Below are 27,954 nucleotides of genomic sequence, written 5' to 3' on the forward strand. Positions count from 1 at the left end.
CTTTAGTCATTGGATTTATTGACTTTCAATTTTGAACATCATTTTTTAGGAAGGGAGGGAGTGTAGGGAGGGAGAAAGATGAGAGAGAGAGAGAGTTTGGACACACATAGTTAAATATTCTAGGTCCAGAGAAAAGGACAAGACGTTTAAGAGATCATTTGATCACCTCTGTGTTCCAGCTGTTTAGCCCTGCACTTTATTTTATTTATTTTATTTTTTAAGGCTGCACCGGCGGCTTATGGAAGTTCCCAGGCTAAGGGTCAAATCAGAGCTGCAGCTGCCAGCCTACGCCACAGCCACAGCGACACAGGATCCAAGCCACATCTATGACTTACACCACAGCTCACGGCAAAGCTGGATCCTTTACTCACTGAGCAAGGCCAGGGACTGAACCCAAGTCCTCATGGACACTATTCTGGTTGGTTACCACTGAGCCACAACGGGAACTCCCTATCCCTGCAATTTAATCACCCCCTTTTCAGGTCCTCACAGTTGGGTTATTCAAAGGATTCAGGGTATCCAGGTCCATGCTTCCTCTTGTCCCAGTGGTATTTCAGGCCTGAGATGGGCTCTTCCATGCTCTCTCTATTCTGACATTTCTGGTAGCTTCAACTGACTGCTCTCCCTCCATACTGTGGAAGGAGAAGGGAAGCAAGAAAAGGGTTAAGAAATAACTCCAACTTATGGTTTTCTAATTGCTACAACTCCATCCTGAGACTGGCCAGGTCAACGTTTGTCCAGGATAGGGGTCCTCTATACCTATCTTCTTCCCAGACACCTCAAAGCCTGTGTTATCCCAGATAAGGTTGCATGGCAGTATTATTTCCTCATTGAAAGGAGGTGAAGGAGCAAGTTGAAAATGAGGGGTCCTGGGAAATAAAGAGACTTCGGAGAAAAAGAAGAAACAAATGAAATCCCAACCAACAGAAGACTCTCTGAGGAGAGTTTCTGTATACTCTCCTCCTGGGTCCTACTTCCTTGGAGCTCGCTTTTCTTGAAAACTTTCTAGCATCATCAAATTACTTTCTTGAAGACTTAAGCATTTATCTGTCTCTCTCACCATGCCAGTGGCATGCAGAAGTACCTAGACCAGGGATCAAACCTGAGCCACAGCAGTGACAAAGATGGACCCCTAAACCCACTAGGCCACCAGGGAACTCCAGCATTTTTCTGTCTTTTTTTTTTCTTTTAACAGCTGCACCTGCAGCACCTGGAAGTTCCCAGGCTAGAGGTCAAATCAGAGCTGCAGCTGTTGGCCTGCATCACAGCCATGGCAACACCAGATCTGACCCGCATCTGTGACCTACACTGTAGCTTGCAGCAATGCCAGATCCTTAACCCACTCAGCCAGGCCAGAGATCAAACCCCCATCCTCACAGAGATAACGTTGGGTCTTTAACCTGCTGAGCCATAATGGGAACTCCAGCATTTTTCTCTTTACACTCCACAACAGTCAAACACACCCTGCCACTGTGCTAGTTAGGGAATAAAATGTTTCTGAGACCAGGAAATTTAGGTAGATTTGGAAGGGTGGTTTTTCTGAGAGTCCAAGATTCCTGACCCTATTCTGACAGGAAGCTTTAAGGCCTCTCTATTGGCTTGTTTTGCAATGCCCTACCCTGGTACAGCTGAAGCCTGTTCCAACCTTGCTGAGAGGTGGGGAATCTATCCCTTTACTTTCCTCCCACAGTCAAGGAAACCTGACTGGGTCACACAGAGCAGCACTTGTGGGTGGGAAAGACACCGTCTTTGAGCCTGGGGTAGGAGGGACAGAGGGCACAGTAAAGGCCAGGTGCCAGGTAGGAGGTGGCAGGGCAAAGACTGGTACAGATTAAGATGACAAATGCCAGAATCTAGTAGCAGTGGCCTGAATATTCTCCACTGGAAAATGGAAAAACAGAGAAGTTGCAGCCAGGGAAGAAGGTCATCCTGACTCCAGGAACATGGCCGGATCTTACTCTCATGAGAAATAGGATAGCATGGAGAAAATCTAGAATGGGGTAGATAAGCCTTCTTTCTAAGCACAGCCACCATTGGCGCCATGCGCTGTGGACCCATATAGCTTTGGGATTGGCTGTTAAACTGGGTGGGAGGTCAGGAAGGAACAGTCCAAGCCCTTGATGGAATCTAATGGAAGGGGAAAGCCCACTCAGGAGGAAGCAGGAAGCCAACAGCTGGACTCTTTAGCTCCTGTTCACAGTGCCTGGTGGATATCTTCTGACCGTAGCACTTTATAGACGACCCAGTAGAAGATGTTGAAGATGAGGAAAGTGAAAGGGAAGACAGCCCGGGAGATGGTGTCAATCCTCTTGGCCTGGTCCACGTAGAGTTTCCGCAGGGTTTCTCCTTCCCTTAGAAGAGGGACTGGAGGTTGAGGGCTATAAATTCCAGAGCCTTCTATTGGAACTCCATCTCTTGCCTGCAGGCAGTGGCCCAGGCCATAGCCACGGAAATAAAAGCGACTTTCTCGGATGATATCTTTCTCCTGGAATGACGTAGAAGAAAAGGCAGAATTTGAGATCACAACTCTAAGGCAGAGAAATAGAGCCCAGGCCACACATCATATCTCTGCAGACAGGATGGCTGTGTACACAGGCCCATTGTGTGCTTATTTTATGGTCACGAAACCACTCATGAGATAGATGTATGCTAGGCAGCTATACGTGGTATGTATGATATGTTATGATTCCATTTGCAGATAAGCTCCGAGCTGCCTTTTTAAAATGCATAGCATCCTTTATAGACATCTAAAACCCCGTGAAGTGCCAACTCACTGTGCGAGGAACATCTCAATGTCAAGTTCTCTCTGGTAATAAACAGAATAAACAGAACAATGAAACCTTTAGAAAGAACAGCTGAGATATTTAGACTTGGGAACTTGACTTTAATGACTTCCAGAAGCTGCAGAATTAATTCTCCTTGTACATACTGTCTTTAAAAAAGGTTTATCTTGACTCAAAGCTGAAAATTCCAAAAGTTTCGAATAACCTAGTGGGTTATCCGAATTAGGGTAGAGCTGATTATGCAACTGCAGATACATAAGCTTCTCTGCAAATCAGTGGGTTTTGACATAGGGGTCAGTACATCCTGGGTAACATTTATTACCCAATACACATTCCATTGATGTACAACCCATGCATTCTGATGAACATTAACACTGAGGAGGTAAATTTGATATAAGCATTAAGTAAAGTAGCAGACTACACAATGTTCATTTGTCTAACTGACAGCCTGAAGTAGCTCTAACACACCTGAGAGCCAGAGGGTAAGGCCAGAAAGAAAGAGAAGGGGGTAGTGTTAAAGGGAGAGGGAGAGGAAACCAAAGCCCCTGAGTGATCAATAGGACTTTACTCCATTCAGAGCCCCACTCAGAGTCTATTTACTCTTAGTTTCTAGACAACCCAAACTTGCCCAATTTGACCTACTTCTAAAGGACACACTGCCATCAGAAGGGGTGGTTCACAGCCTGGACATTAGACAGAGGACAGGTAAGTATATAACAGAACCTAGAAATACTTCATTCAAAGATGGTTATGGTATTTTATTTTTAATCTTTCATTAGCATATAGTTGATTTATGATGTTGTGTCAATTTCTGCTGTACAGTATTGTGACCCAGTCATACATATACATACATTGTTTTTCTCATATTCCATCATGTTCTACCTCAAGAAATTGGACACAGTTCCCTGTGCTGTACAGTAGGACCTCATTACTTATCCATTCTAAATGTAATAGTTTGCATCTACTAACCCCAAATTCTCTGTCCATCCCCCTTCTCCCCCACCTTGGCAACCACAAGTCTGTTCCCTATGTCTGTGTGTCTGTAATAAAAATGGTTTCCATTTAAAACAGTCTTGATGTTTACAGGAGGAGAAGTTTCTGCTATGTAAGGAACAACCTGAGGTGAAATGCCCCTTTGTAGGGTGATGACAACTACCTTCTCAGTTTTCCTGGACTGAGGGCTTCCTGAGACTTGGGACTTTCAGGATTACTATCGAATAAGGTCCATGTATATGGAATGCATGTGACAAGATATGCATAAAATGTGGATAAAAAGTAGACTTTGCACACACTATGCAGTTAGAAGGACATCATAGGATATTTATAATGGTACCTCTGTAACTATAGTAACCCTTTGAAAAATGGCTTCATCAATGAGATGTTGCCGTGGTGGGTCCCAGTAGCCCTTGATTATCACAGCACTGGAAGGCCTAGCCTGTCCCTGGACATTGGGAGAGGACAAGCTCAGGTCAGAGATTTACCAGCAGATCCCATCTCTTTCCCTGCTTCCTGTGGGCTCATAATACAGAACTTGGAAGGGCATTCCTTGGTCTTGTTAACTGCTGTGTCCTCAGTACCTAGCACAGTGCTAGCATCCAGTAGGCACCCAGTAGATATTTGCTGAAGGAATGAGTGAACCAATGCGTCACATGCCTCAGAATACAGGACAGGGAATGGCTTTGTTGTCATGAAGCCAGCATCTTCTCAGGATCTCAAATTGAAGAGTCTACTCAGAAGAGGATCTTGGTTACAAAGTGCTTGACAAGGAGAAAGACCACTCCTTGTCCCATCTCTGCTCAGTGGCCTGATAGCCTTCAGCCTTCAGAACAAGTGGCATCTTTGGTGTAGGAAAGAGTCTGTCCAAGTCTGCTCACCAGGGAGCTTTGCTACCCACTCCTTGATTTTGCCAGATGCTGTGGAGAGAGTTGTATATGTGTAGGCCAGAGGCAATTCACTGTTGTACTTGTGCTTCGACCCTGAGTTGTCACAGTGGGGAAGCCTCAGCTCTTTCCTTGAAGTCATTTACATAACCTCAGTCACCATGGGCCTTGGCTCAGCTCACCTGCATTCTGTAATTCATTTTTACAATGTCCCTACATGAGAGGTTGTGCTGGACCCATTTCATTTCATTTCATTTCATTTTATTTTATTTGGTTGGTTTTTAGAGCTGTACCTGCAGCATATAGAAGTTCCCAGGCTGGGGGTCAAATCGGAGCTATAGCTGCTGGCCTACACCACAGCCATAGCAACACCAGATCCGAGCTGCGTCTGTGACCTACACTGCAGCTCATGGCAACACCAGATCCTTAACCCATTGGAGCAGGCCAGGGGTCGAACCTGAGTCCTCATGGATACTAGTTGGTTTCGTTACCTCTGAGCCACAGTTGGAACTCCTGGACCCATTTTAGAGACAAAGAACCAGAGGCAAACAAAATATTTCCCAAGTAAGTAAAAAATGAGGGGGTAAATAAAATGACTTTTTCTTCTGCTTTGCAGTTCAGAGGGCCTTAGACTCCCTGTTCCCTGCTGCTCATCCTGATCTCTCAGCTCTCCAGCCAGAGATTACAAGCATGGACTATATTTGTTGGCAAAAAGTTCTGAGAGAGCAAGTTTAATCCAATCGCTATCTCCATATCTACAGATCTAATTATTTCCCTTTTCTCCAATCCCAGTAAATCTAAAGGGGATTATTTATCAGGCCAGAAAAAGCTTTTTTACCCAAGAGAGAAAATACAGCCAATGGAAACAAGTTACCCTCGGCTCTTTTTGATTTTAACATATTGTACCATTTGGAGTTGGGGGAGAGGAGGCAGAAATGAATGCCCTGAAATCAAGGGTGGGAGCCCTAGTTTTGGGTATTACCTATTTAGGTTTAATTCTGAGGTGTGTGTGTGTGTGTGTGTGTGTGTGTGTGTGTGTGTGTGTATTGGGATGGAACAACAGAGACTTAACAAAGTTACTTCACTTTGTAACTTCCGTGGCTGTTGAAACAGAACTTTTTTGAGGTGGATATCGACTGGGGAGGGGGAGCTAGAGAGGGAAGATATTCCAAAACTAAGCTGGGGAGGGGATACACAGTGTGGGGGATAAGGTGTGGAGATAGGAAGGAGGGATAGGAATTGGGTGCTATATATTGCACTGAAGAGAGAAGATTTGAGAATGAAGGAGGGTCCTGGGGGATGATGGGAAGAGTTGAGCAGAATTCTGGGACCAAGCCCCTGAGAGGACTTGGTGATATTTTGAAATTTCTTCCATTTCTCAAGTTATTCTATTGATAATAGTAAGGCTTTTAAAATTTATTTATTTATTATCTTTTTAAGCCCGCAACTGAGGCATACGGAAGGTCCCAGGCTGGTGTCCATTTGGAGCTGTAACCACTGGCCTACGCCACAACCACAGCAATGCAGGACCCGAGCCACGTCTGTGACCTATACTACAGCTCACAGCAATGTCGGATCCTTAACCCACTGTACAAGGCCAGGGATCAAACCCGCATTCTCATGGCTACTAGTCGGGTTTGTTACTGCTGAGCCACAATGGGAACTCCCAATAATGGTAAGGCTTTTTCTCTTATCTTTTTTTTTCTTCTTTTTGGGTGTGCCAAAAATTTGCATGTGGAAATTCTTGGGCCAGGGATGGAACCTGCACCACAACAGCGACCCAGCAGTGACAACACAGGATCCTTAGCCAGCTGAGCCACAGGGGAGCTCCTCCCTGTCCAACTTGAAAGAGAGCCCTTGCCAATCAGCCCGCAAAGGTTGGTGGACTGGATTCCATGGCTGTTGTGTGTCCAGAACCTGGTGCTAGGGTCTGTTGAGGTTATAAAAATGGAGACAGACCCTTCCCTGTGAAGCTTATAGACTAGCTGGGAAGACCAAGCAGAAATGTCTGGGAAAAAATTAAACTGTTTTAGATCCTTACATGGAAGGACACCACTATACACTGGAGATGTTTGAGGAGAAAGGGATAAAGACGGGAGCAGAGTGAACAGCTGGCTTGCTCTTAGAACACTCCTAACTTGCTCTTGGCTAAGGAATCCCCGAAAATTATAGGAATTCTCTCTCTCCCCCAAGATGGCTCCTCTTAGACTGAAAGCTGCTTCTCTAACTGGGCCCAGAGAGAGGTTCTAGAAATGGATGAACCCTGGGTCAACTTTTTCAGCTTGCTTAGTGACCTCCAGGGTTCTGCTACATTTCCAGGGTGGCAGTGGCTTTATGGAACTGGAAAAGGGACATGACTAATGGCACAGGGTTTGGTTTTCTGGTTTTATTTACATTGATAAGAAGCCTAGCCCACTTTCAGGAAGGATCCTGATGCCAAAGTGGGGCCCAGGCTCCTGTTATAACTGCAGTAAATGAGCACTGGTTATGATGGACTTGATGATGAGATCAGGATCCACTCTACAGTACTAGGTGGGGATAGGCTGTGGACATTTGAGGTTGGAGATGTTCCCGGAAGGGGATGGGACTAGTCAACCTGGAGGAGCTCTACGGTCACTGCAGCAGTCTTCTGTTGCTGGGACACCCACACAGGCAACAATTTAGCTGCCAAAAGGACTCTGCAACTGGTTGGAAGCTGGCTCTTCTTTTCCAAGGTAGGCATTGAGAAGGCATCAGGATCAAAATTCCCATAAGGATAAGATTTAGGTACCTGCGGGCAGGTTTGACACAGCTAAAGAGGAGGTGGGGACAGTTAGCTTAGAAAGGGTGCATCTACTTTTCTTTTCCTTCTGCCAAGTCCTTATATATATATATATTTTTCTAAGCCTCAGGGAATCAATAGGAAAGGCGGTCTCTTGAAGAATGGGTCCTACTCAAGGAGATGCAGCTGCGGATCAATCCACTAGAGGGCATTTCCCAAGCCCCAACTAAAGGACTGAAGCCGGGCAAGGATTGATAAATTCCGACTAATCACTAGATGAGACAGGATCCCTGCCCTCAGTAGAAAGGGATCTTAGCAAGGGGCGTGAAATTCTGGAGGTAGTTTGTGAGATATTTTTAGTGCACACATATGGTAGGGGTACTCCAGGAGCAAATGACATAGGGGATGGGGTGTTAGGAATAGCAAAGAGCCTTAGAGCTAGAGTGGCTCCAACAGGCTAGAGCCAGTGGGCTCAGAGAAATCATTGTTTCTCCCCCCAAGACATCATATGTGCTTGCCACTTGTGTTTAGAGCCTCCAAATTAGGCAGAAAAAAAGGAGTTGGAGCTCAAGACCAGAACGCTGCGTCTGATGATTAAGCGACCAGTATGTAGCTCAGCAAAGGCTTTTAGCTTTGCTCATAATTGGGCATTTGCTTCTGTTCAGTGGCCCAGGCACCTCTGTTGTCATGACAACGTACCTAGCACCTATTGTGTGGGCAATGGTGGGGAGGAAGAACTGCCTCTGTTGTCATGACGACAAGATTTCCTACTTCATTTCCCCAGGTGATCACTCAACAATAGAAGAAATGGGGTTAACAAACAAGAGTGAGAGAGAACAGCTCATGTCCAACAACTCCAGTGCACCCAACAAAGATCAAGGCCAAGCAGTTCCCATTGAGGCTCATTGGTAATGAACCCGACTAGTACCCATGAGGATGTGGGTTCAATCCCTGGCCCTTCTCAGTGGGTTAAGGATCTGGCATTGCTGTGAGCTGTGGTGTAGGCTGGCAGCTACAGCTTCAATTCAACCCCTAGCCTGGGAACTTCCATATGCTGCAGGTGCGGCCCTAAGAAAGACAATACAATCAAATAAGATCAAGGCCAAGAAATCCAACAGCCAGAAGAAGCAAGTAGTGGTTTTTCGATTCCAGTTTAGTTATGGGGAGCCGTTTATAATGCTCCCCTAGAAAGGACTCTTGAATTGTTAAACAGCAATCAGTATATGACAACTTGAAGTACCTTCTTCCTGGGCGGAAGGAGAGCCAGGAGCAATCACTACTAACTCTCAAAGCAATCTCGTGTTAACTCACTTGATAAGGTTCTAATATTAGCTAATTTTTTTTTAGTGCTTACTATGTGCCAGGAACTCTGTCCATGTTCTTAATCACTCAACTGGGCTGCCCTACAGGAATTAATGTCTCATTGGACAGATAAAGAAGTGGAATCAAAGCAGGTGAAGTACTTAGCTTATCTGTGACCAGTCTGGGACTAGAATCCAGGGTTCCTGATTACCAGTCCAGTACTTTCAGCACAAGTTGAGTCTCGGTTTGTGGGAGGAGTAGTAGGGAGGAAGGAGTCCAAAGGAGAAAGGAAGTGGGCCCCTCCCTAGTTATACTCACCATGCGATGGCACCTCTGCCTTCTTCGAAGTCGCATGAATTCCTTATGCTGACGGGAGACAAAATTGACAGCAGCGTATTCCAGCAGGGCAGCGAACACAAAGAGCAGGCATACCGCCATCCAGATGTCAATTGCCTTCACATAGGACACCTGCAACATCCACCAATGGAACAGTCAACCTTCTTGGGGTCCTTCCATGACCTATCCAGTGGGTTGCCAGTCCATATCAACTGCCTGCTCTTCTTCAGCTTTATCCTGAATTTCTTCTGGTTTTTATTTATTTTTTTCTCATTATTATTTTTGAGGGCCCCACGTGCGGCATATGGAGGTTCCCAGGTTAGGGGTCAAATAGGAGCTGTTGCTGCCGGCCTACACCAGAGCCACAGCAATGCCAGGTCCGAGCCATGTCTGCGACCAACACCACAGCTCACGGCAATGCTGGATCCTTAACCCACTGAGCAAGGCCGGGGATTGAACCCGCAACGTCATGGTTCCTAGTCAGATTCGTTTCCACTGCGCCACCACAGTAACTCCTCTTCTGGTTTTTAAAGAAGCTTTCCCTGCTATGTCCCATTATCTGAAGGCCCATGTCAAAGAGATCTGCCTGCCCATGGTCCTTCACCTCTCTGCCCTCTCCACCCTCCACCTCCATCTTCCTTCCCTCCCCATGCTTCCTTCTTCCCTCTCTTTCTTTCTTTCTTTCTTTCTTTCTTTCTTTCTTTCTTTCTTTCTTTCTTTCTTTCTTTCTTTCTTTCTTTCTTTCTTTCTTTCTTCTTCTGATTCTTTTCTTTGAATAAATATCAATGAACATGAATGCTGTGTTTCTTTGCCCTCTGTTGTCTCCTAGGGTCATCACAGCTATGGTGGTAATTGGGCAGGGTGCTTTATTCCCAAGTGAGACGCATGAGGACATTTGAGGCCTAGAGGGGAAAAGTCTTAGCCAAGATGACCCAGTGAGAAGATGGCACTAGAGCTTGGGGATTCTGGACTTTTAATTCCGTGGTGCTGCCATTTACCTAGGCTGCAGTCTCAATAGCAGTCTAGGAGTTCCTTCCTTTCCCTCCTCCACCTCCATTCTTCCTTTGACCCTGTGATTTTTCCTGCTGTTCTTCATGAGAGGCCCTGGTGAGGATTTGAACTCAGTGGTGAGCGAGGGCCTCACCTCTCACAAGGAAGAGCGGCACAGGGCAGGGATCCCAATGGGGCACCATCCACCCCCTGCTATGGATGCTTCTGTAATTTCAAGGCACTGTTGACTTCCACCTAGCCAGTCCCTAGTGCTCGGCTCTACTACCTGCCTTGGTAGCTTTTAAGTACAGTCAGCTCTCTGTATCCACGGGTTCTGCATCTGGTGTTATGAAGGCAAAATGCAAAGGATTTGAGCATCTGCTGATTCTGGTATCTGCAGGGGCTCCTGCTGAGAGATGAGTGTACTTTCCTCTCCTATTTCTCTTGTGAAGATTGAATGCTCATCTCTCCTGAAACAGGGTTGTGGCTGGGTGGAACCAGAAGGAAAGCCAGAACTCAGGTTTATGAAGTCCTTTCACTCCTTCAACCAGACTGCCTCCCTATATAGTTTTCAGGAGCTGAGTTCACCCTATGGGGCTCCCCAGCAGGAGTAGGATTTATGACAGACAACTGCTTTCACCAGCCTCTGCTATGTTGGATAGTGAGGGTGCTACAGACTCCATGTAGGGAGTAGGTCTCACTAGAGAAATCTTCCACCCCAGTGGTTCTTAACCAGGGCTGACTCCCCCCACCCCCACCTCACCAGCGGCATTTTGAAATGTTTGCAGACATTTTTGGTGGCACAATTTTTGGGGTGGTGCTGGCAACTGGCATCTAGCAAGTAGAGGCCAGGGATGTTGCTAAACATCCTGCAGTGACAGGACACACCTCCCCCCAACATATACAACAAAGAACAATTATCTCATCCAAAATGATGATAGTGCTGAGACTGAGAAACTCTGCAATATTTCTTTTAAGGCAGTTCCACCGAGGTGGTAGTGGTGGGTTGCTAGGCAACCCTGATTAAGCATCCCTTGCTGTTCCTGCTTTGCTACTCCCTAGCACTCTGCTCTACTACCTGCTCTACTAAGAGGGCATACTATTTCATTCACCATCTCCCAGTCCCACCCGTCCCCAAGAATGTGGAGGAAGTATTACGAAAATCCATAATGAGACAATGACAAGGGAGGTCCATGAAGGGCTTTGGACCATCAAAAGAAAAGGACACCTTAAGCAGCAGGAAGAAAGTCTTGTTAATTGTAAGTGTGTTAACCTTAAATATCTCTGGAATCCATCCACTCACTATCCTGGATCATCTGAATGACTACAGCAGTTTCCTGAGTGGTCTCCCTGCATCTACGCTGGCCACGTCCAATCTCTTCTCCAAACAGCAGCCAGAGTTTTGTTTCTAAAATGTAAGTCTGATCATATCACTCCTCTGCTTACAACCCATCAGTGGCCTTCCATTACCCTTACGATGCAGTCAGTGCTCTCCTTGGCATGACATCTAGCCTCTGCCTACTTCTTCAGCTGCATCTCACCTCTTGTGATCAATGACTTGACCATGCCAAGCAATTTCAGTAGTCTCCTAAGGAGATCATCTCTCTCTGTATCGCTCCTTTATCTTGTTAACTTTTACTTAAATGCTCACTTTATTTTTTAATTTATTTTAATTAATTTATTTATTTTTTGCTTTTTAGGGCTGCACCCGCAGCATATGGAGGTTCCCAGGCTAGGGGTCGAATTGGAGCTACAGCTGCCAGCCTACACCACAGCTCATGGCAATGCCAGATCCTCAACCCACTGAGTGAGGCCAGGGATCAAACCTGAAACCTCATGGTTCCTAGTTGGATTGTTTCCGTTGCGCCACAACAGGAACTCCATAAACGCTCACTTTAGATGTCATATCCTCTGAGAAGTCTTCCCTATTATCCCAGTCTGGGTTGGTTGCCCCTAGTGTATGTGCTCAGGTCACGTCCCTCTTCTTAGTATCCATCAAATATACCTGGCTATTTCCTTCACTAGAGGTGAACTCTTCAATGGCAGGGACTATTTCTATTGTGTTCACTGTTCCTTCCCCAGTGCCTAGCTGAGTGCCCGGCACACAGTAAATATCTTTTGATTTAATGAATGAATGGATGGTTTGTATTTGTCTCTGCTAGCTTCTGTTGGCTCTCCTGGCCCTCATTGTTAACTGCTTGCCCCAAGGGCTGTGGGTCTTTTAGATCACAGTATTTTTCAAAGAATTGGGTCCCTCCTCCCTGCTGCAAATTTAGGTCTGATGTGTTAGTCTCTAGTAGAAACTTCCATTTAACTCTTCCATGAGGCACTGAGCTACCTGTAGTTGTGTAGATCAAGAGTCTGGCAAAGGGACAGTGATGGGTACCAATGGGAACCCTAACCCTCATAAAGGTAAGGAAGGAGTGGCTTCTGGGAGCATGGGAAATAGCCATCCCAGCTGAGTTTCCTTACCCGTGTGCCTCTGCTGCTCTCATCCTGGCCACTAGGGTTGTATTAGGGATGGGATTACTGTGGCTTTCAGAAGCTCCTGACCTGGCCCCACCTCTTTCCTGGGGGCTCCCATGAATTCTAATGTTGCAAAAACTCAAGAGTGAGCAGAGGCTCCCTGACTTTGTCCCTTGCTCTGTGGGGCTGGCCGATGAAGCTCCTTAGTTCTGGGTGCATGCCTACATCATTTGCTTATTGGTCAATGAGACCAAGAAAAGGCCATCAAAATTTGATGACAAGTCACCAAATACTGAACCCTGCCCCCACCCCCAAACCAAAAAACAAAAACAACCCTCCAACAAATTCTATTTTTTTTCCACATGAGGAAATAAAGTTAGCAGATGGATTGTGCTTGTTCTCAGGAGGGGACTGGAGGTAGAAGTGCTCTTGGCAAGAATAAGGCATAAATTGCAGCACCTCCCTGAGTTAGAGAAGACTTTCCTTCTTGAGTGGCAGTGGCAATAAACTAGGGCAGGGCTCTTAGGTCTGAACTACTTTTCCTTTCCTTTTTCTTTTCAGGGCCACACCTGCAGCATATGGAAGTTCCCAGCCTAGGGATCGAATAGGAGCTGTAGCTGATGGTCTACACCACAGCCACAGCAACACCAGATTGAGCCACATGTGCCGGCTACACAACTCACAGCAACGCCGGATGCTTAACCCACTGAGCGAGGCCAGGATGGAACATGCGTCCTCATGATACTAGTTGGGTTCGTTTCCACTGAGCCACAATGGGAAATCCCTGAACTACTTTTCTGCTCTGGTCTTCATACAAGGCTGCTGCCACAACCCAGCTGTCGCAGACCCACTTCGCCCTGTAGCCCTTGCCTAAGTCCAGTCTGCCTCTCAGAACCTCTTCAACATCCTTGCCCATTTAGGAAACACATTTACAGGCATACCTCAGAGCTGTTATGGGTTCGGTCCCAGATCAATGCAATAAAGCAGATGTGTAACAAAGCGAGTCATGCAAATACTTTGGTTTCCCAAGGTGTATAAAAGTCACATTTCCACTATACTGTAGTCTGGTAATTGTGCAATAGCAGTATGTCTAAAAAAACAATGTGCATACCTTAATTAAAAATACTTTATTGCTAAAAATGCTAATCATCATCTGACAATGCAGGGTTGCCACAAACCTTCAATTTGTTAAAAAAAAAAAAACTACAGAAAACTAAAGAGCAAAAACAAAAAACAAACCAAAAAAACCCCATAGTATCTGTGAAGTGCAATAAAAAGAAGTATGCCTGCATAGGAAATGATCTTTGACAATTCCCAGGGACACTAGATACTAATCTGAGTTTTGTCACTGTTTATCCCTAGAGGGTTTAAGGACCACCTCGAAGATTTCCTTTGACTCAAAAAAAAAATTGGGAACACCACCAGGTGCTTTAGGCCTAGGTCTACCACCCAGTTCTTTCCACCTAGATACCTAACAATTATAACAATAGCTAACATTTATTGAGCGGTTTTTATGTACCAAACACTGTTCTCTGTGTTAGTACATTATCTTATTTATTTCTTGCAATAATGCTATGGAAGAGATGATATTCCCATGTTATAGGTGAGGAGACTGAGAGATTGATGGATTTGCCTAAGTTCACCATAAGTTAATGATGAGTCTGGGACCTGAAATCTACCTGACTTTAACCTCCTACTCTCAACCTCTATACGCACTCCCACTACCCCCCACCACCACTATATAGGAAATTCATAAATTCACTCTGGATGTCTGGATTACCCCCTGTTTAAGTCCTCAGTAAAAATATTTTTCTTCCTTTTTTGTATTTTTTTAAAGGGCCACTCATGTGGCATGTGGAGGTTCCCAGGCTAGGAGTCAAATCAGAGCTGCAGCTGCCGACCTATGCCACAGCCACAGCAATGCAGGATCCAAGTTGCATCTGCAACCTATACCACAGCTCATGGCAATGCCGGATCCTGGACCCACTGAGCGAGGCCAGGGATCAAACCCACGTCCTCATGGATGCTAGTCGGGTTTGTGATTGTTGGGCCACAATAAGAACTCCAAAATCTTCTTGGAGTTCCCGTCCTGGCTCAGTGGTTAACGAATCCAACTAGGAACCATGAGGTCGCGGGTTCGATCCCTGGCCTTTCTCAGTGGGTTGGGATCTGGCGTTGCTGTGAGCTGTGGTGTGGGTCGCAGATGCGGCTCGGATCCCGCATTGCTGTGGCTCTGGCGTAGGCCGGTGGCTACAGCTTCGATTCAACCCCTAGCCTGGGAACCTCCATGTGCCGCAGGAGCGGCTCAAGAAAAGGCAAAAAGACAACAAAACAAAACAAAACAAAACAAAACTCCAAAATCTTCTTAATAAGTGCTGGGAGACAGGAGATCACAGAGCCTGATTTCCATTAAAACAGAGCAAGACGGGATATGTTCGCTGTAAAATCCACAAAACTGTGTTGTTTTTGTTTCGCATTAATTTCTCTATGGCCTAGTGAAGTGCCTGGTACATAGTACCTGCTCAATAAATATCTATTGAATGAATGAATGAATGAGCTGGCTCCTAGATTTTCTCAGAGGCTCCCTGACTGTCAGGACCTTGAAGTGATGAGCTCTAAATGCCATACAGGAAGACATGAGGCAGGGAGAACCTGGGCTCAGTCCCATTGGAACAAATATCTCTGTATAATCAAAATATCACCAGGCCCTAGATGATCAGAGTCCACTGACTTTGATTTCTCTTTGTTACCTCCAAGTCTTCTCACCCCAAAAGAATGGACATTGTCTCTAGAGCTCTAATAGTGTCTGATTTCAGTTCAAAATCCTTGTGTTCCTTGGATTGTTTCTTGTGAGGCATGACCTTGAGAATGTCATTCTATCTCTCTAGGCTGTCATGCCCTCATCTGTACTATAAGGGAGTGGGGGCTTTCTACTTGCTAAGGTCCCTTGATCTTGGACCTGCTAGTATTTCCTGCTGAAAGTCAAAGGAAGTCAGTGAGTTCCCTTGGTGGCTCAGTGGTTAATGAACCCGACTAGTACCCACGAGGATGCAGGTTTTATCCCTGGCCTTGCTCAGTGGGTTAAGGATCCAGTGTTGGCTATGAGCTGTGGTGTAGGTCGCAGATGTGGCTTGGATCCTGCATTACTGTGGCTGTGATGTATATTGGCAGCTACAGTTCTGATTCGACCCCTAGCCTGGGAACTTCCATATACTTTTTAGGGTGCAGCCCTAAAAAGACCAAAAAAACCCCAAAAAAACCAAAAAACAAAGCCAGTCAGGCAATGTCTCTACATGTTCCCCAGACAGCATCCGCAACCCCAGCCTCCACACTGTTAGCCATGCTATTAGCACTAGGTTTTTGGGGAGGAGAATGCGGGTCACCTGCTCTTGTTTGATGGCTCTTCTCTATGTTAAATCCAAGGAAAATAGTGAGCAGGAAGAAACAGGGGATGAAGGGGAAGTGGGGAGCTCTATGGCAAGCAAGTTCCCTTGCATGTCTCTTCACCTTAGGCAAAGAGGCCCGGGAGCCAGAGCTCTGAGTTGTCATGGTGAGCACAGTGGTGATGCCTAGGCCCACCCGGGCAGGGGCAGCATCCATGTTGATCCAGAAGGAAACCCAGGACAGGATGACGATGAGTAGGCTGGGGATATACATCTGAATCAGATAGTAGCCCATCTGTCGTTCCAGGTGAAACTTAACCTCGATGCAGGTGAATTTCCCTGCAAGGAAAGAGGTGAGGTATCAGGCCACAGGGTCCCCAGCCTGCAGCTGAGCCTGAGAGGCAGGACAAGGGCAGCCCTATCTCTGTGGACCAGCCTCTGGGCACCTAAGCTGGGCCAGTAAATGAGCCTTTCCAAATGGCCCCAGGGAGTGCCAGATGTATGTTTGGAGGAATCTCTCAGACCAGCCATCAGAGACTTGACCCCTTGCTCTCAGCACTTTATAGTTTCCAGCAGAAGGCCTCCTCCATGACTGGGGGGAGGATTGAGAGTGGGAGGGCCCCAGAGCCACACTGTATGGGTTTGAATCCTGAATCTTCCACTCCCTAGCTGTGTAGCCTCAGTTGAAACACCTAAGCTTTTAGTTATTTATTTTGACTTTTTAGGGCCACACCTGCTGCATATGGAATTTCCCAGGCTAGGGGTTGAATTGGAGCTGCAGCTGCCCAACTATGCCACAGCCACAGCAATTCAGGATCTGAGCCGTGTCTTCGAACTACACCACGGCTTACAGCAAAGCCAGATCCTTAACCCAATGAATGGGGCCAGGGCTCAAACCCACTTCCTCATGGATACTAGTCGGGTTCACTACCACTGAGCCACGATGGGAACTCTGAAACACCTAAGTTTTTAAAGCTTCAATTTCCTTGCCTGTGAAGTAGAGTAATGACAATATCAACTCCATCACTGGGCAATGGTAGGAATTAAATGAGATAATGTATTTGAGGGGTTGAGCATGTAGGCAGCTGGTACTATTATCGGTATTAACCAAGCAATGAGCTTAGACCCCACTCAGATTGCTGCAGCCTGGCTGAAGTGTACTGAGATCCCAAAGCTCTCCGGTAATGATTCACTGAAATAAACACTGCAGGTGTCTTAAGCAAGTAAGAAGAGCCGGATAGCAAACATCTGGAAACAATGTCTGCAGGGACCAGCTCTGGACAGGGGACAGCAGGTTCCCAGGGAACATCCAGCAGCAGCATTTTAGCCACCAACAAAAAGTGCATTGGCTCCGGGCACATGTACCAATTATCACAGCTGAATCATTAGTCTTTTCTACTTGTACTTTCCCATGTTGATATAAGTACCTTGCAAGCATCCTTTTAAATGTCTGGCTAATATCCTACCAAGCAGACGTGCTATATAACTTAACTTCTGCCCTATTGGTGATATTTAGAGCAGTTCCAAATTTTTGCCACTGTAAACAATGACTAAGGAGCCCTCTTGGGGTCTAAAGTCAATATGATATTTTGGAATGGATAATTTCCAAGGAGTGGAATTCCTAGATCAATAAGTAGGGGAAAATTTTAGCTTCTAAATTTTCTTGGTGTGCCCCCTGTACCACCTGCACCAGAATCCTCAGGCTACTTGTTCAAATGCAGATTTCTGGGCATCCCTTCAAGCTTGTGTAATCAGAATCTCTGAGAGGTAGAACCCAGAAATCAATATTTTAACAGGCTCCTGAGGGAAAGAGAATGCACACCAAAGTTTGAAAACCATTGGTCTATATACAAATTGCCAGGTTTTTTCCCCCCTAAAATAGGTTATACCAATTTCCATTTCTGGAGTTCCCTGATGGCTCACTTGGTTAAGGATCTGGCACTGTCACTGCTGCGATTCAGGTTGCTGCCAGGGCATAGATTCGATCTCTAGCCCAGGATGCCATGGGCATGGCCAAAAATTCCACTTCCACCAGTATTTTCTAAATTCAGTGGTTCATTCCTCTCCCCACTACCTGCTCCCTCACATACTGGATGACATATATTCATAGGGTGACACTCAAAGCATATCAGCTCCATAGGAGGAACCTAGGATCTCCCCTCTTCAGCTTGTGGCCTCAAGGTCTCAAGGTCCTAGCTCCTCACAGCCAAATTGCCAGAGAAAATAAGGTATCAGCAGCCATTATGGAGGCTGCATGGGGAAGGTGCTAAGGCTGGAGAAGCAGTTCTTCTTCATTTCCTGGCCAACTTTTTTTTTTTTTAATTTTATGGCTGCACTTGCAGTGAATGGAAGTTCCTGGGGTCAGGGATTGAATCCAAGCCTCAGCTGTGACCTACACCACAGGTGTGGTAATGCCAGATCCTTCAATCCACCATGCAATGCCAGGGATTGAACCTGCACCTCCCCAGTGACCTGAGCCGCTGCACTCAGATCCTACCTGTGCCATGGTGGGATCTCCCCTTGGCCCACTTTCCACAACTGGGAAACTAAGCCAGTTCATGAGAGTTGGGCAGTGGGGGCAGTGGTAAGGAGATGGGGACGGTAAGCCAGCTGGTGCCTTGAGTTCTACTCTCTCCTGGTTTGGGGTCACCACTGACTACTCCCAGATGCAGATTCCTCACTTTCCCCGAAGAAGCTGGGCCCAGGATAGTGGAACATGCCTGGCACTCACTGGTATAGGTGCATTTGTTCTGTAGCATGTGATAGGGACAAGAACATGGACTTTGGGGTTAGATAGATCAGGATTTTGAGTTCTGAATAAGCCATTTATTTATAAGCCATATGACTTGGATTTAATGTCTTTAATTTTTTAATTTAATTTTTTTTTTTTTTGCTTTTTAGGGTTGCACCCATGACATATGGAAGTTCCCAGACTAAGGGTTCAATCAGAGCTATAGCTGCTGGCCTACACCACAGCCACAGCAATGCAGGATCTAAGCCACGTCTGCAACCTACACCACAGCTTACAGCAAGGCCAGATCCTTAACCCACTGAGCAAGGCCAGGGACTGAACCCACAACCTCATGGTTACTAGTCAGATTTGTTTCCGCTGCGCCACACAGGATCTCTGATTTAACCTCTTTTTTTAAAAAAAATTCTATTTATTTTCTTTTTAGGGCCGTACCTGCGGCATGTGGAAATTCCCGGGCTAGGGGTTGAATCAGAGATGCAGTTTCCAGCCTATGCCATAGCTTGTGGTAATGGCAGATCCTTAATCCACTGAGTGAGGCGAAGGATGGAACCCACATCCTCACGGACACTATGGTTCTTAACTCGCTGAGCCGCACAATGGGAGCTCCAGATTTAACTTCTTAGAACCTCAGTTTTCCTTTTCTGAAAAATGGGGCAGATCATCCCTACCATAATAAGATAAGACATACAAAGCCCTTAGCACCACATCTGACACAGATTGGCCCTCAATATAGGCTGGCTGCCTTGCCCCTTTCCCTTCCATCTGGAGGCCCTCTGTGAGGCCCACAACCAGCAAAGATCTGGGTTTTTACCTGTGTTATAGTGCTTGGTACAATAGCCTAGATCCTTCTCATCCCGCAGGATAAACTGGGGCAGAGTCAACCCCTCAGCCACTTGGACAGCAGGAGCATCTTCCAGCCACTCAAACACGAGGTCATTCATGGTGTAGCCAACTGAAAGTGACAGAGATGGCAGAGGGCTGCAGAGTGTGGGTGTTGAGTGGGGGTTGGGAGGGGTGAGAACTGGCAGGAAAGAACAGATGAGGAGTAAGCCCTGGGTTTTAGGAGCATCATGGTGATCCTGGAAAGGAAAACATTGCTGGAGAAGGCTCTTGGTCAACGGCATCGTGGGCCCAGACTAAGTGGGTAAATCCACAAGATTCCAGACTCCTCACAAGTGAGGAACTTTCTAAAGTTCTCAAGCTTCAGAAAGGCCCGAAGAGAAATTATTCTGGCAAACCTAGAAAGCACGTCAAAAGGCTTGGAAAGATGTCAAGGTACCCAGCTGGGAACCTCCTGCCGCATCTCGAACCCAGGAGAGTAAGCATGTGTACCGACCACGTGTCCTCGAGCTGAGCCAGCCTCAGAGCTGGGGCTTCTGCCACCTCACTCCAGGGAGGTAAGAGCTATTTATACCCTGCCAGTCATGCATGGGCCAATGTGCACACCACAGACGCCTAGCCAGGGCCCTGAACTGGGGCGGATTTAGAGCTAACATCCGAAAATGCCAGGTTGCTCACAGATAGCAGGAAGTTCGTGATGGCTCTTTCTGCACAGATGACTATATTCGCTATATTCATGTGTTGGGTAGACATGGGAGCAGAAACACCAAGGCTCACAATGTCCAGTGTGGGGCCCTGGCCCAGAGTAGCTGTGTGACTTTGGGCAAGTCACCTCCCCTTCTGTAAAAGGCTCCACCTGCTTTTCAGAGTCATTGTGAGGGGCAAATGAGGACCTGGCTGTGAAAGTGGTTTAGGAACTCTAAAAAGCTGACCACGCAGGACACATTCTATCCACCACTGTTATTATATGCTGGAAACAAGCCTGACAAGCCTTCTTCTTTGAGGATCAGATGTCTGCCTCCTGATCTCACAGTCTCACTTGCCCAAAAGACGGCAAAAGAGTGGACGTGGGCAGTGGTCCAGCCTTGTCATCTTTTAGCTTCTCTGCACTTGGGGCAGCCCCTGCCGTCTGGCAGCCCCTGCCTCTGGCGCCCCCTGCCCTAGGTGGCCCTTGGATGACCTTGCTACCCTGGGCACTGTCCTATACCAAGAACTGTCCTCTCCCACCTTTCTACAAAAGTGATCTGTACACACTACTGTATAGAAGGTAGATAAACAACAGGAACCTACTTGATAGCACAGGGAAATATACCCAATATCTTATAATGGAAAATAATCTGAAAAAGTTTAATATATATACATAACTGAATTCTTTTGCTGTATGCCTGAAACTAACACAACACTGTAAATCAATTATACTTCAATTACAAAACCTATCTGTGCTCAAAAGGAATCAGGGTTCAAAGACTTCCCCTGCCCTGCCAACTGTGGCTTTTTGTAGGCATCCTGAATGTCTTAAGTCAAGGGAAGTAAAGGTAGAATTACTTCAGATAGCTGTGAGAGGGAACACATCTTTGGACAGAGGAGGTACCCCTCAAATGGCCCCCCACAACCAGCACAAGCACATCTGGATGTAAGGCTGGTGCCTTCTCACTCCCTGGCCCTTTGAGGCAGCCAGACCTCCAAACCGCCCTGGCTTCTCGTCTCAGCTGTGCCAAGAGCTGCCTGTGCATGCTTGGGGAAGTCCGTCCCCACTCTGGGCCACCCTTTTCCTGTCATGGGATGGGATTAACTAGCTGGTATCTCAGGCCACCCTCTGTGATGCTCCAGGGACACTTACAGCTCTCCAGCTGCATGGTGCAGGTCTGGATGTCCATGGGGAAGTTCTTGAGGTCCATCGGGCAGGACAAAATGAGAGTCAGCCTGTCAGGGATAGGAAGAAGTGATGACGACTTACTGGGGCTCAGCACAGCACAGGGCACCCTCTTCCCACCCCTCAGCCCTGTCCAGCTTCTTCCCCTTGAGGCAAGCTCTCCTGGCCGACTGCCAGCTGCACCTGATGCTATAGAGCACGTTTCCATTCTTGAAGATGCGTAGTAACTTGTTGTCCGTGGTCACCTCGTGGAAATTAGCCCCCTTCTCATTGGCAAAGAACAGGTCTGGCTTCCAGATCGAGTCTAGCATGGAGGGATCGAGGTCCAGTGAGTCATCGGGATATTCTCGGTAGGCCAGGCGCGGGTCATTCCACTGCTGCCGCAAGAAGACATTCACCCGGTAGTCCTGGGAGGGGTCAGGGCAGAGATGGGTCCATCAGAGGCAGCGCTGTTCCAGCGGCCTCAGCAAGCCTACTTGGGCAGGAGGACCAGGAGGAGGAAGTGTTGGGAATACATCTCAGGGGCAATGGGCATTTTCCACTGGAGAGCCTGTCTTGCACTGATATGGCAAAGATGGAAAGGAAAATGGCATTTATTAAGCACTCGCTTTATGCCAGGCTCTCTGCCAAGTGCTTTCTTCATCTGCATCATCTCATTTAAATCTCACGCCAACCCGGAGATGAGGGTGCTGTTATGATCCCCATTTGACAGATGAGGAAACTGAGACAAAGAGAGATTTAAGTCATCTGCCTAAAGGTCACACAGCTATGAGATGATAGAGTCAGGGTTTAAATACAGGTTTTTCTGATCTCAAAGCCTGTGCTCTGTACCAAGAGACCTTCTAAACTTGACCATCTGCTGTAGAGGCTAGTCTGCCTTTAGTCATTAAAACCCAGAGCTGGGAAAAGGTATCCTCCCAGTGATCAATTTCAGATAGTTCATGCTTTAGCCATGATCATGAGACAGGAAGGAGACAGCAGAGGGAGGAAAGGCTTGCTATTTGGTGGGTTTCTCTCATTTGCACTAGAGCGGGAGCAGGAAGCAGGGAGATGCCTTACCATGGTAGTCTCAGTGACAGAGCCAAAACTGTTGATGAAGATGTTGCAGGTCACGTTCACTGGTGGGCCTGAGGATAGCAAAGCACAGCCATACTGGCAGGACATTCCAGGAATCCGGGAGATGTTTCCAAGACTCCCTCCCTGAGCTTGAGGCCAGAGCACTGTTAGGAGAAGGCAGTGCCTGGGACACAGGCCCATGGGCAAAGAGGAGGGGTCGCTCCTTCTGAGCTGCTAGAGTGAGCCCTGTGCCTCCAGCCTTCTGGCCCTGAGGTAGGCAACAGGGGCTGGCTCACCAGTGTGTCCCCGAAAGTAGTGGGGAGGTGGATAAGCAATGAGATCCTGCTGTATAGCACAGGAAACTATATCTAGTCACTTGTGATGGAACGTGATGGAGGATAATGTGAGAAAAAGAATGTATATATGTGTGTGTGTGTGTGTATATATATATATATATATATATATATATATATATATATATATATGACTGGGTCACTTTGCTGTACAGCAGAAATTGACAGAACAATGTAAATCAACCTAACAGAAAAAATAAAAACCTAATTTAAAAAAAAGAAAAGAAAAGAATGGGGAGGGAGGGGTTCTTGTGGGATGAATGCTTCTTACCTTTAAAATTGGGCCGAATCCGGGCATCATATCCAGATGTCCGCCCCATAAGCTTGTCCAGGAAATCAGAGGGGGACATAGGCTGGGATGCCTTGATCCCAGATTTGACTTCCTCTTTTGCCAAGGCCACCCTGGACAGGAGAGATGAATTAATAAATGAGGTGGGTTGTATTTTGCCTTTATCACAGACCCTCTCTTCACCTGTTCCCACCCACTTCTGTTTGGTCTCCTCATCAGGCCAGAGGATTAGGAGATGGGTTTTTGGGTACCCGCTAGCAAAATGAGAAGAATAGAAACAACCGTAAGTCAACATGGCAGCTCACTAGTTAGTCCTAAAAGACTGCTTTCACACATATCAAATCTTTTTGCTCTCACAATTTTCAGTGTGGGAGTTCCTGTCGTGGCGCAGTGGTTAACGAATCCGACTAGGAACCATGAGGTTGCAGGTTCGGTCCTTGGCCTTGCTCAGTGGGTTACCGATCCGGCGTTGCCGTGAGCTGTGGTGTCGGTTGCAGATGCGGCTCGGATCCCGCATTGCTGTGGCTCCGGTGTAGGCTAGTGGCTACAGCTCCGATTCGACCCCCTAGCCTGGGAACCTCCATATGCCGTGGGAGCGGCCCCAAAGAAATAGCAAAAAGACAAAAAAAAAAAAAAAAAAAACAATTCTCAGTGTGATGTGTGTAGGGGGTGAAAACTGTTATTTCCATTTTGCAGGTGAGAAAACATGCTTCCAAAGGAGGAGTGATCTCTGGGGCTGTAAATTTGTGCAGCCATTGTGGAAAACAGATATTAAAAGTCAACTACCATGTGATCCGGCAATTCTACTTCTGAATATTGATCCAAAGGAAATGAGATCACTGTGTTATTTTTTTTCTTTTTAGGGCCGCACCCGTGGCATAGGGAAGTTCCCAGTCATACCAGATCCAAGTCTCAACTGCTACCTACACTACAGGTCATGGCAACGCAAGATCCTTAACCTACTGAGCAAGGCCAGGGCTCAAACTCACGCCCTCATGAATACTAGTCAGATTTCATTAGCACTGAGCCACAATGGGAATTCCAAGAACCCTATGTTGAAGAGATATCTGTACCTCTGTGTTCATAGCAGCGCTACTTAAAATAACCAAGACACAGAAACCACCCAAGTATGCACCAAGAGATGAATGGATAACAAAAATGTGGCACACACACACACACAGGAATATTACTCGGCCATAAAAAAGAATGAAAATTTGCCATTTTCAGCAAAATGGATGGACTTGGAGGGCATTATGCTAAGTGACCTAAGTCAGGCAGAGAAAGACAAATACTGTGGGATCTCACTTATATGTGGAATCTAAGAAATACTGAGATAGATAAATAGGTCAACCAACCAACCAGCCAAAAGAGGAGTGACTTTCCTAAAGTCTTGTAGTTGGTGAGTGACACAGGGTCCAGGATCAGGACTCAAACCCAAAGCTGAGGCCTCGTGCAATGCTCTCTTTCTGAAGGTGCCTTGAATTCACTCAGAGAAGAGTGACAGAAATAATGCAGCTGTGGCAGCACTTTGCGCATCTGGCCTAGCCAAGGATGGGAAGGGCTCGAGGACCATTTACATCTCTGATGGTTAACCTCAGTGGCTTGGTTTTCATGCAGATCCCTCAAGGGGCCAGGTCCCAGCTTCTGGAGAGGGCAGCTTGGCTTCTGGCATTTGCTCCAGCAGGAAGCTATGTTCTGAACTGGACCTCAGTTCAGGGCCATGGCAGCTGTAGACAGGTAAACTTGCTTTGGCGATAAAACAGGCTGGAAAGCAGGGTTCTAGGAGCTTGAGAAAGCCTCCTGGTAAAGCGGCCATGCTACCAAGGTCAACTCCCATCTTTTCTCTCTAACAGCTTGATTTCGAGGAAGGGGACCAGTGTGCTTTGGCCTCGCCTAGAGTCCAGCCCCCTTCTGCCCCAACACATTTCCTTCTAAGAGCAGCAGAGTTCCTTCCACATATTTACTTGTCTGCTTACCAGCCAACTGCTAGACCAGGGACTAGGGAGGGACTCAGCAAGAGCTTGAGGGCAGGGGTCTGCACTCAGGCCAGACTCCTGGCTGGGTCTTGTGCCTCCTGCCCCATCTTGCCATCAGCACCAATGCTAGCTCCCCCACTGCCCCTGTTGCTGCTGCGTCTTTGGGGCTGGGAGGCAGGGCGATTGCTGTCTTTCTGGGTCTGAGTCTCCTTTGAGCCAGCAGGCTCCTCTTTCTCAGTAAATCTATGCACCTGCCAGTGACTGCTAGAATAATAAAAATAGCTGAGGCATCATGCTAAACGCTGTATCTGGTATAGTTCTGCCATCACTCCTCTCAAGAAGGACCACGATTATTCTATCTTTTTTTTTTTTTTTTTTTTTTTTGTCTTTTTGCCATTTCTTGGGCCGCTCCCGTGGCATATGGAGGTTCCCAGGCTAGGGGTCCAATCGGAGCTGTAGCCACTGGTCTACACCAGAGCCACAGCTACGCAGGATCCGAGCCGCGTCTGCAACCTACACCACAGCTCATGGCAACGCCAGATCCTTAACCCACTGAGCAAGGCCAGGGATCAAACCAATAACCTCATGGTTCCTAGTCGGATTCGTTAACCACTGAGCCACGACGGGGAACTCCCATGATTACTCTCCTTATCGAGGTGGGGAGACTAAGGCTCTGCAAGGTGGAGCAACTTGTTCAGGATCGTACAGCTTGTAAACAGTAAAGCCAAGATTCTCACCCAGAGCTATTGACTTGAAAACTAAGTCCATCTACCTTAATACCATGATGCGGACAGCCCAGGGGGGAGCTGCCAAGGAACCAAAGTGGGGCAAGGTCAGCAGCACCTGTCCCCTGACCCCTAGAGTCTTGCTTCCTTGAATTCCCTGAGCTCTTACCTTGGGAACAGAGCCCATCTTGGCCCCCAGCAGGGGCTGCCAGGGCAGGTGGCCTGAGCAGGCTCTGAAAATCCAATGAGGTGGGTGGTGGTGCTAGAGCAAGCAGAAGTCCGTGGCCTCACCATGGGGTGTCCACACTGGCCAGGTGCTGCTCCTGGCCCCGCCTGCCACCTGCCTGCTAGGAGGCCACGTGGCCCTGCATGTGAGCCAGCCAGACCTTTGCCACCATCCTCAGCCTCACTCGCATGTCACCTCTCCTGCTAGTCCCCAGATCCAGGATCCTGGGTGAGGCTGTGGGCTCCACTGTCTTGGGCCCCCACCTCCGTTGCAGCCCCTCTTTTTTGGGGCTCCCTTGTCTGCGAACCTCAGAGCAGAGTCACCGTGTGCGGCCTCTCCTTCCTCCTGTTCATCCCTGGAAATTTCCAAACCCTAGCAGGATGGGAGGTTCCAGAGCTGAAAATCTTTCTCATGTAAGGTCCTGGGGTGGGGTACCAGGAGAACTCTGATTCTGCTGCAGGGTACCTGAGTAACCTTGGCCATGCTTCCTCTAGGCCTCTGTTTCCATATGTATGATGAAGGTCTTGGACCCAAGACTTCTGAAGGGCTGGCCTTACTCTAATTAACCAAGTGGGGGGTGCTGCCACCGCAGCTTGGGCCCTGATGCAACTTCCCCTCCAGGAGGGCCACCAAGTGCCAGCTGGGTGCTCCCTTCTGCCTGCATCCTTCTATCAACTCCAGCTGAGCCGCCATTCCACTGCGGGCTGATTTTCACTCTGAAGAAGTTTACCAATCCCCCCTCCCCCCACTGCCTGCCCCCCAATGTGTCTGGCAGCAGTGAGACCGGAGGCTCCTTGGAGGCCAGCTGTCCTGGTGTGCTCCTTGAACGAGGAGGAGGAGGAGGATGCTATGGTGGTGGCGCTCACCCCTCCCCACCTTGGGAGGTGCTCTTCTGATGACCAGTTCAGCCCAAGCCACAGCCATCTTTCCTCCTCAGCTGTCTCTGTTCACCTCGACTGGCTCCCGGTCTGATGAGAAATTGGAAATGGGTTGGGGGGGCATTTACCAGGAGCCCAAAGCCCAGGAAAGGAGAGCTACTTAGTGCCTTTCCAGGGATGGCGAGAGCCAGGGGCACACAGGGTAAGGTGACAGCCAAGAATCAAGGTTGGGTCATCCCGGCTTCATTCAGATGTGGTTTGGGGCAAACCCTTGCTCCCTTAAGCCTGTTCAGTGGGCAGCTGGCAGATGTTGGTGTCATTTTTAAGGACCTGAGGCGTGTGTGGCCAAGCTGGTAGGGAGATGTGGCTGGATGGCAGGACAGAGGGCTTCCTCTGCTCCAGGAGGGCTCACTACCTCGCTCCTAGCCTGGCCCATGAAGCTCTCACTCATGCAGAAGACTTTCTTCTGGCTCTGGGGCTTTGAAACCTTTCATGAAAGGCTCCTGGGACCTGACTGGGGGAAAGTGTGCCTCCCCACCACCTCCACCTCAGAGCTTTCCAGACTGTGGGCTTTTGGCAAACTTGGAGGCAACAGTGCCAGAGCCCCTGCTGCCCCCGGCCCAGTGTTTGCATGCACCTCCTTCACACCCGACTCTGCTCACCTGAGGAGGACCTGCCCTGGCAGGGTCCAGAGGAGAAGGAAGGAGAGGGTTGCTGGGATGAGAGTTGTCATTCCGAGGGGACCCTTGGAGTCCTTTCTCAGCCTGGCCACCAAGCAGAAAGTACAGAGCCTTCGTCCTACTTGGGCCGCTTGCAAGGAACCCGAGGGGGGCTAGGAGTTGCCTGCTCGCTCTCTCTTTGTCTGTCTGTCTGTCTCTCTCCTCTTCTCTCTTCTCTGCCCTGTCGTTATCAGTCAGGGGCCAGAACTATTCCCCTGGCAGTGATCCTGACACAGATAACCCTACCGGCTCCTGCTCTGGCTCGCCTGGGGGCTCCGGAGGGCCTTAGCCTGCCGGCCCGGTGCTGAGGGAGATTCTTTTTGGGCAGCAATCACTCTCCAAACCCAGGAGAGTCTTGGAGGGGAG

General features: G+C 47.8%; 1 protein-coding gene across 1 annotated transcript; it reads right to left on the reverse strand.

The window, feature by feature from the left end:
* GLRA4 (glycine receptor alpha 4) lies at positions 1–27,954 on the reverse strand. The gene is made up of 9 exons (XM_003135271.4): positions 27,532–27,954; positions 23,047–23,177; positions 22,426–22,493; positions 21,550–21,773; positions 21,334–21,416; positions 19,465–19,605; positions 16,026–16,240; positions 9,045–9,194; positions 1–2,485 (listed from the first exon to the last, which is right to left on the reverse strand). Exons 1-9 carry the CDS (start codon positions 27,600–27,602, stop codon positions 2,195–2,197), a joined length of 1,374 nt encoding a protein of 457 aa, XP_003135319.1. The 5' UTR covers positions 27,603–27,954; the 3' UTR covers positions 1–2,194.

This window comes from Sus scrofa, chromosome X (assembly GCF_000003025.6).
Source record: "Sus scrofa isolate TJ Tabasco breed Duroc chromosome X, Sscrofa11.1, whole genome shotgun sequence".
NCBI classification, from domain to species: Eukaryota; Metazoa; Chordata; class Mammalia; order Artiodactyla; family Suidae; genus Sus; species Sus scrofa.

What these genes read in the sequence shown, in the direction of transcription:
- GLRA4 (XM_003135271.4), bottom strand. Translation starts at nt 27,602, where the DNA reads ATGACAACTCTCATCCCAGCAACCCTCTCCTTCCTTCTCCTCTGGACC. An exon ending in CACCATGCAGCTGGAGAGCT is followed by an intron (nt 19,606 to 21,333) that starts GTAAGTGTCCCT and finishes TGTCACTTTCAG; the next exon opens with TTGGCTACACCATGAATGAC. An exon ending in TACCAAGCACTATAACACAG is followed by an intron (nt 16,241 to 19,464) that starts GTAAAAACCCAG and finishes CTTTCCTTGCAG; the next exon opens with GGAAATTCACCTGCATCGAG.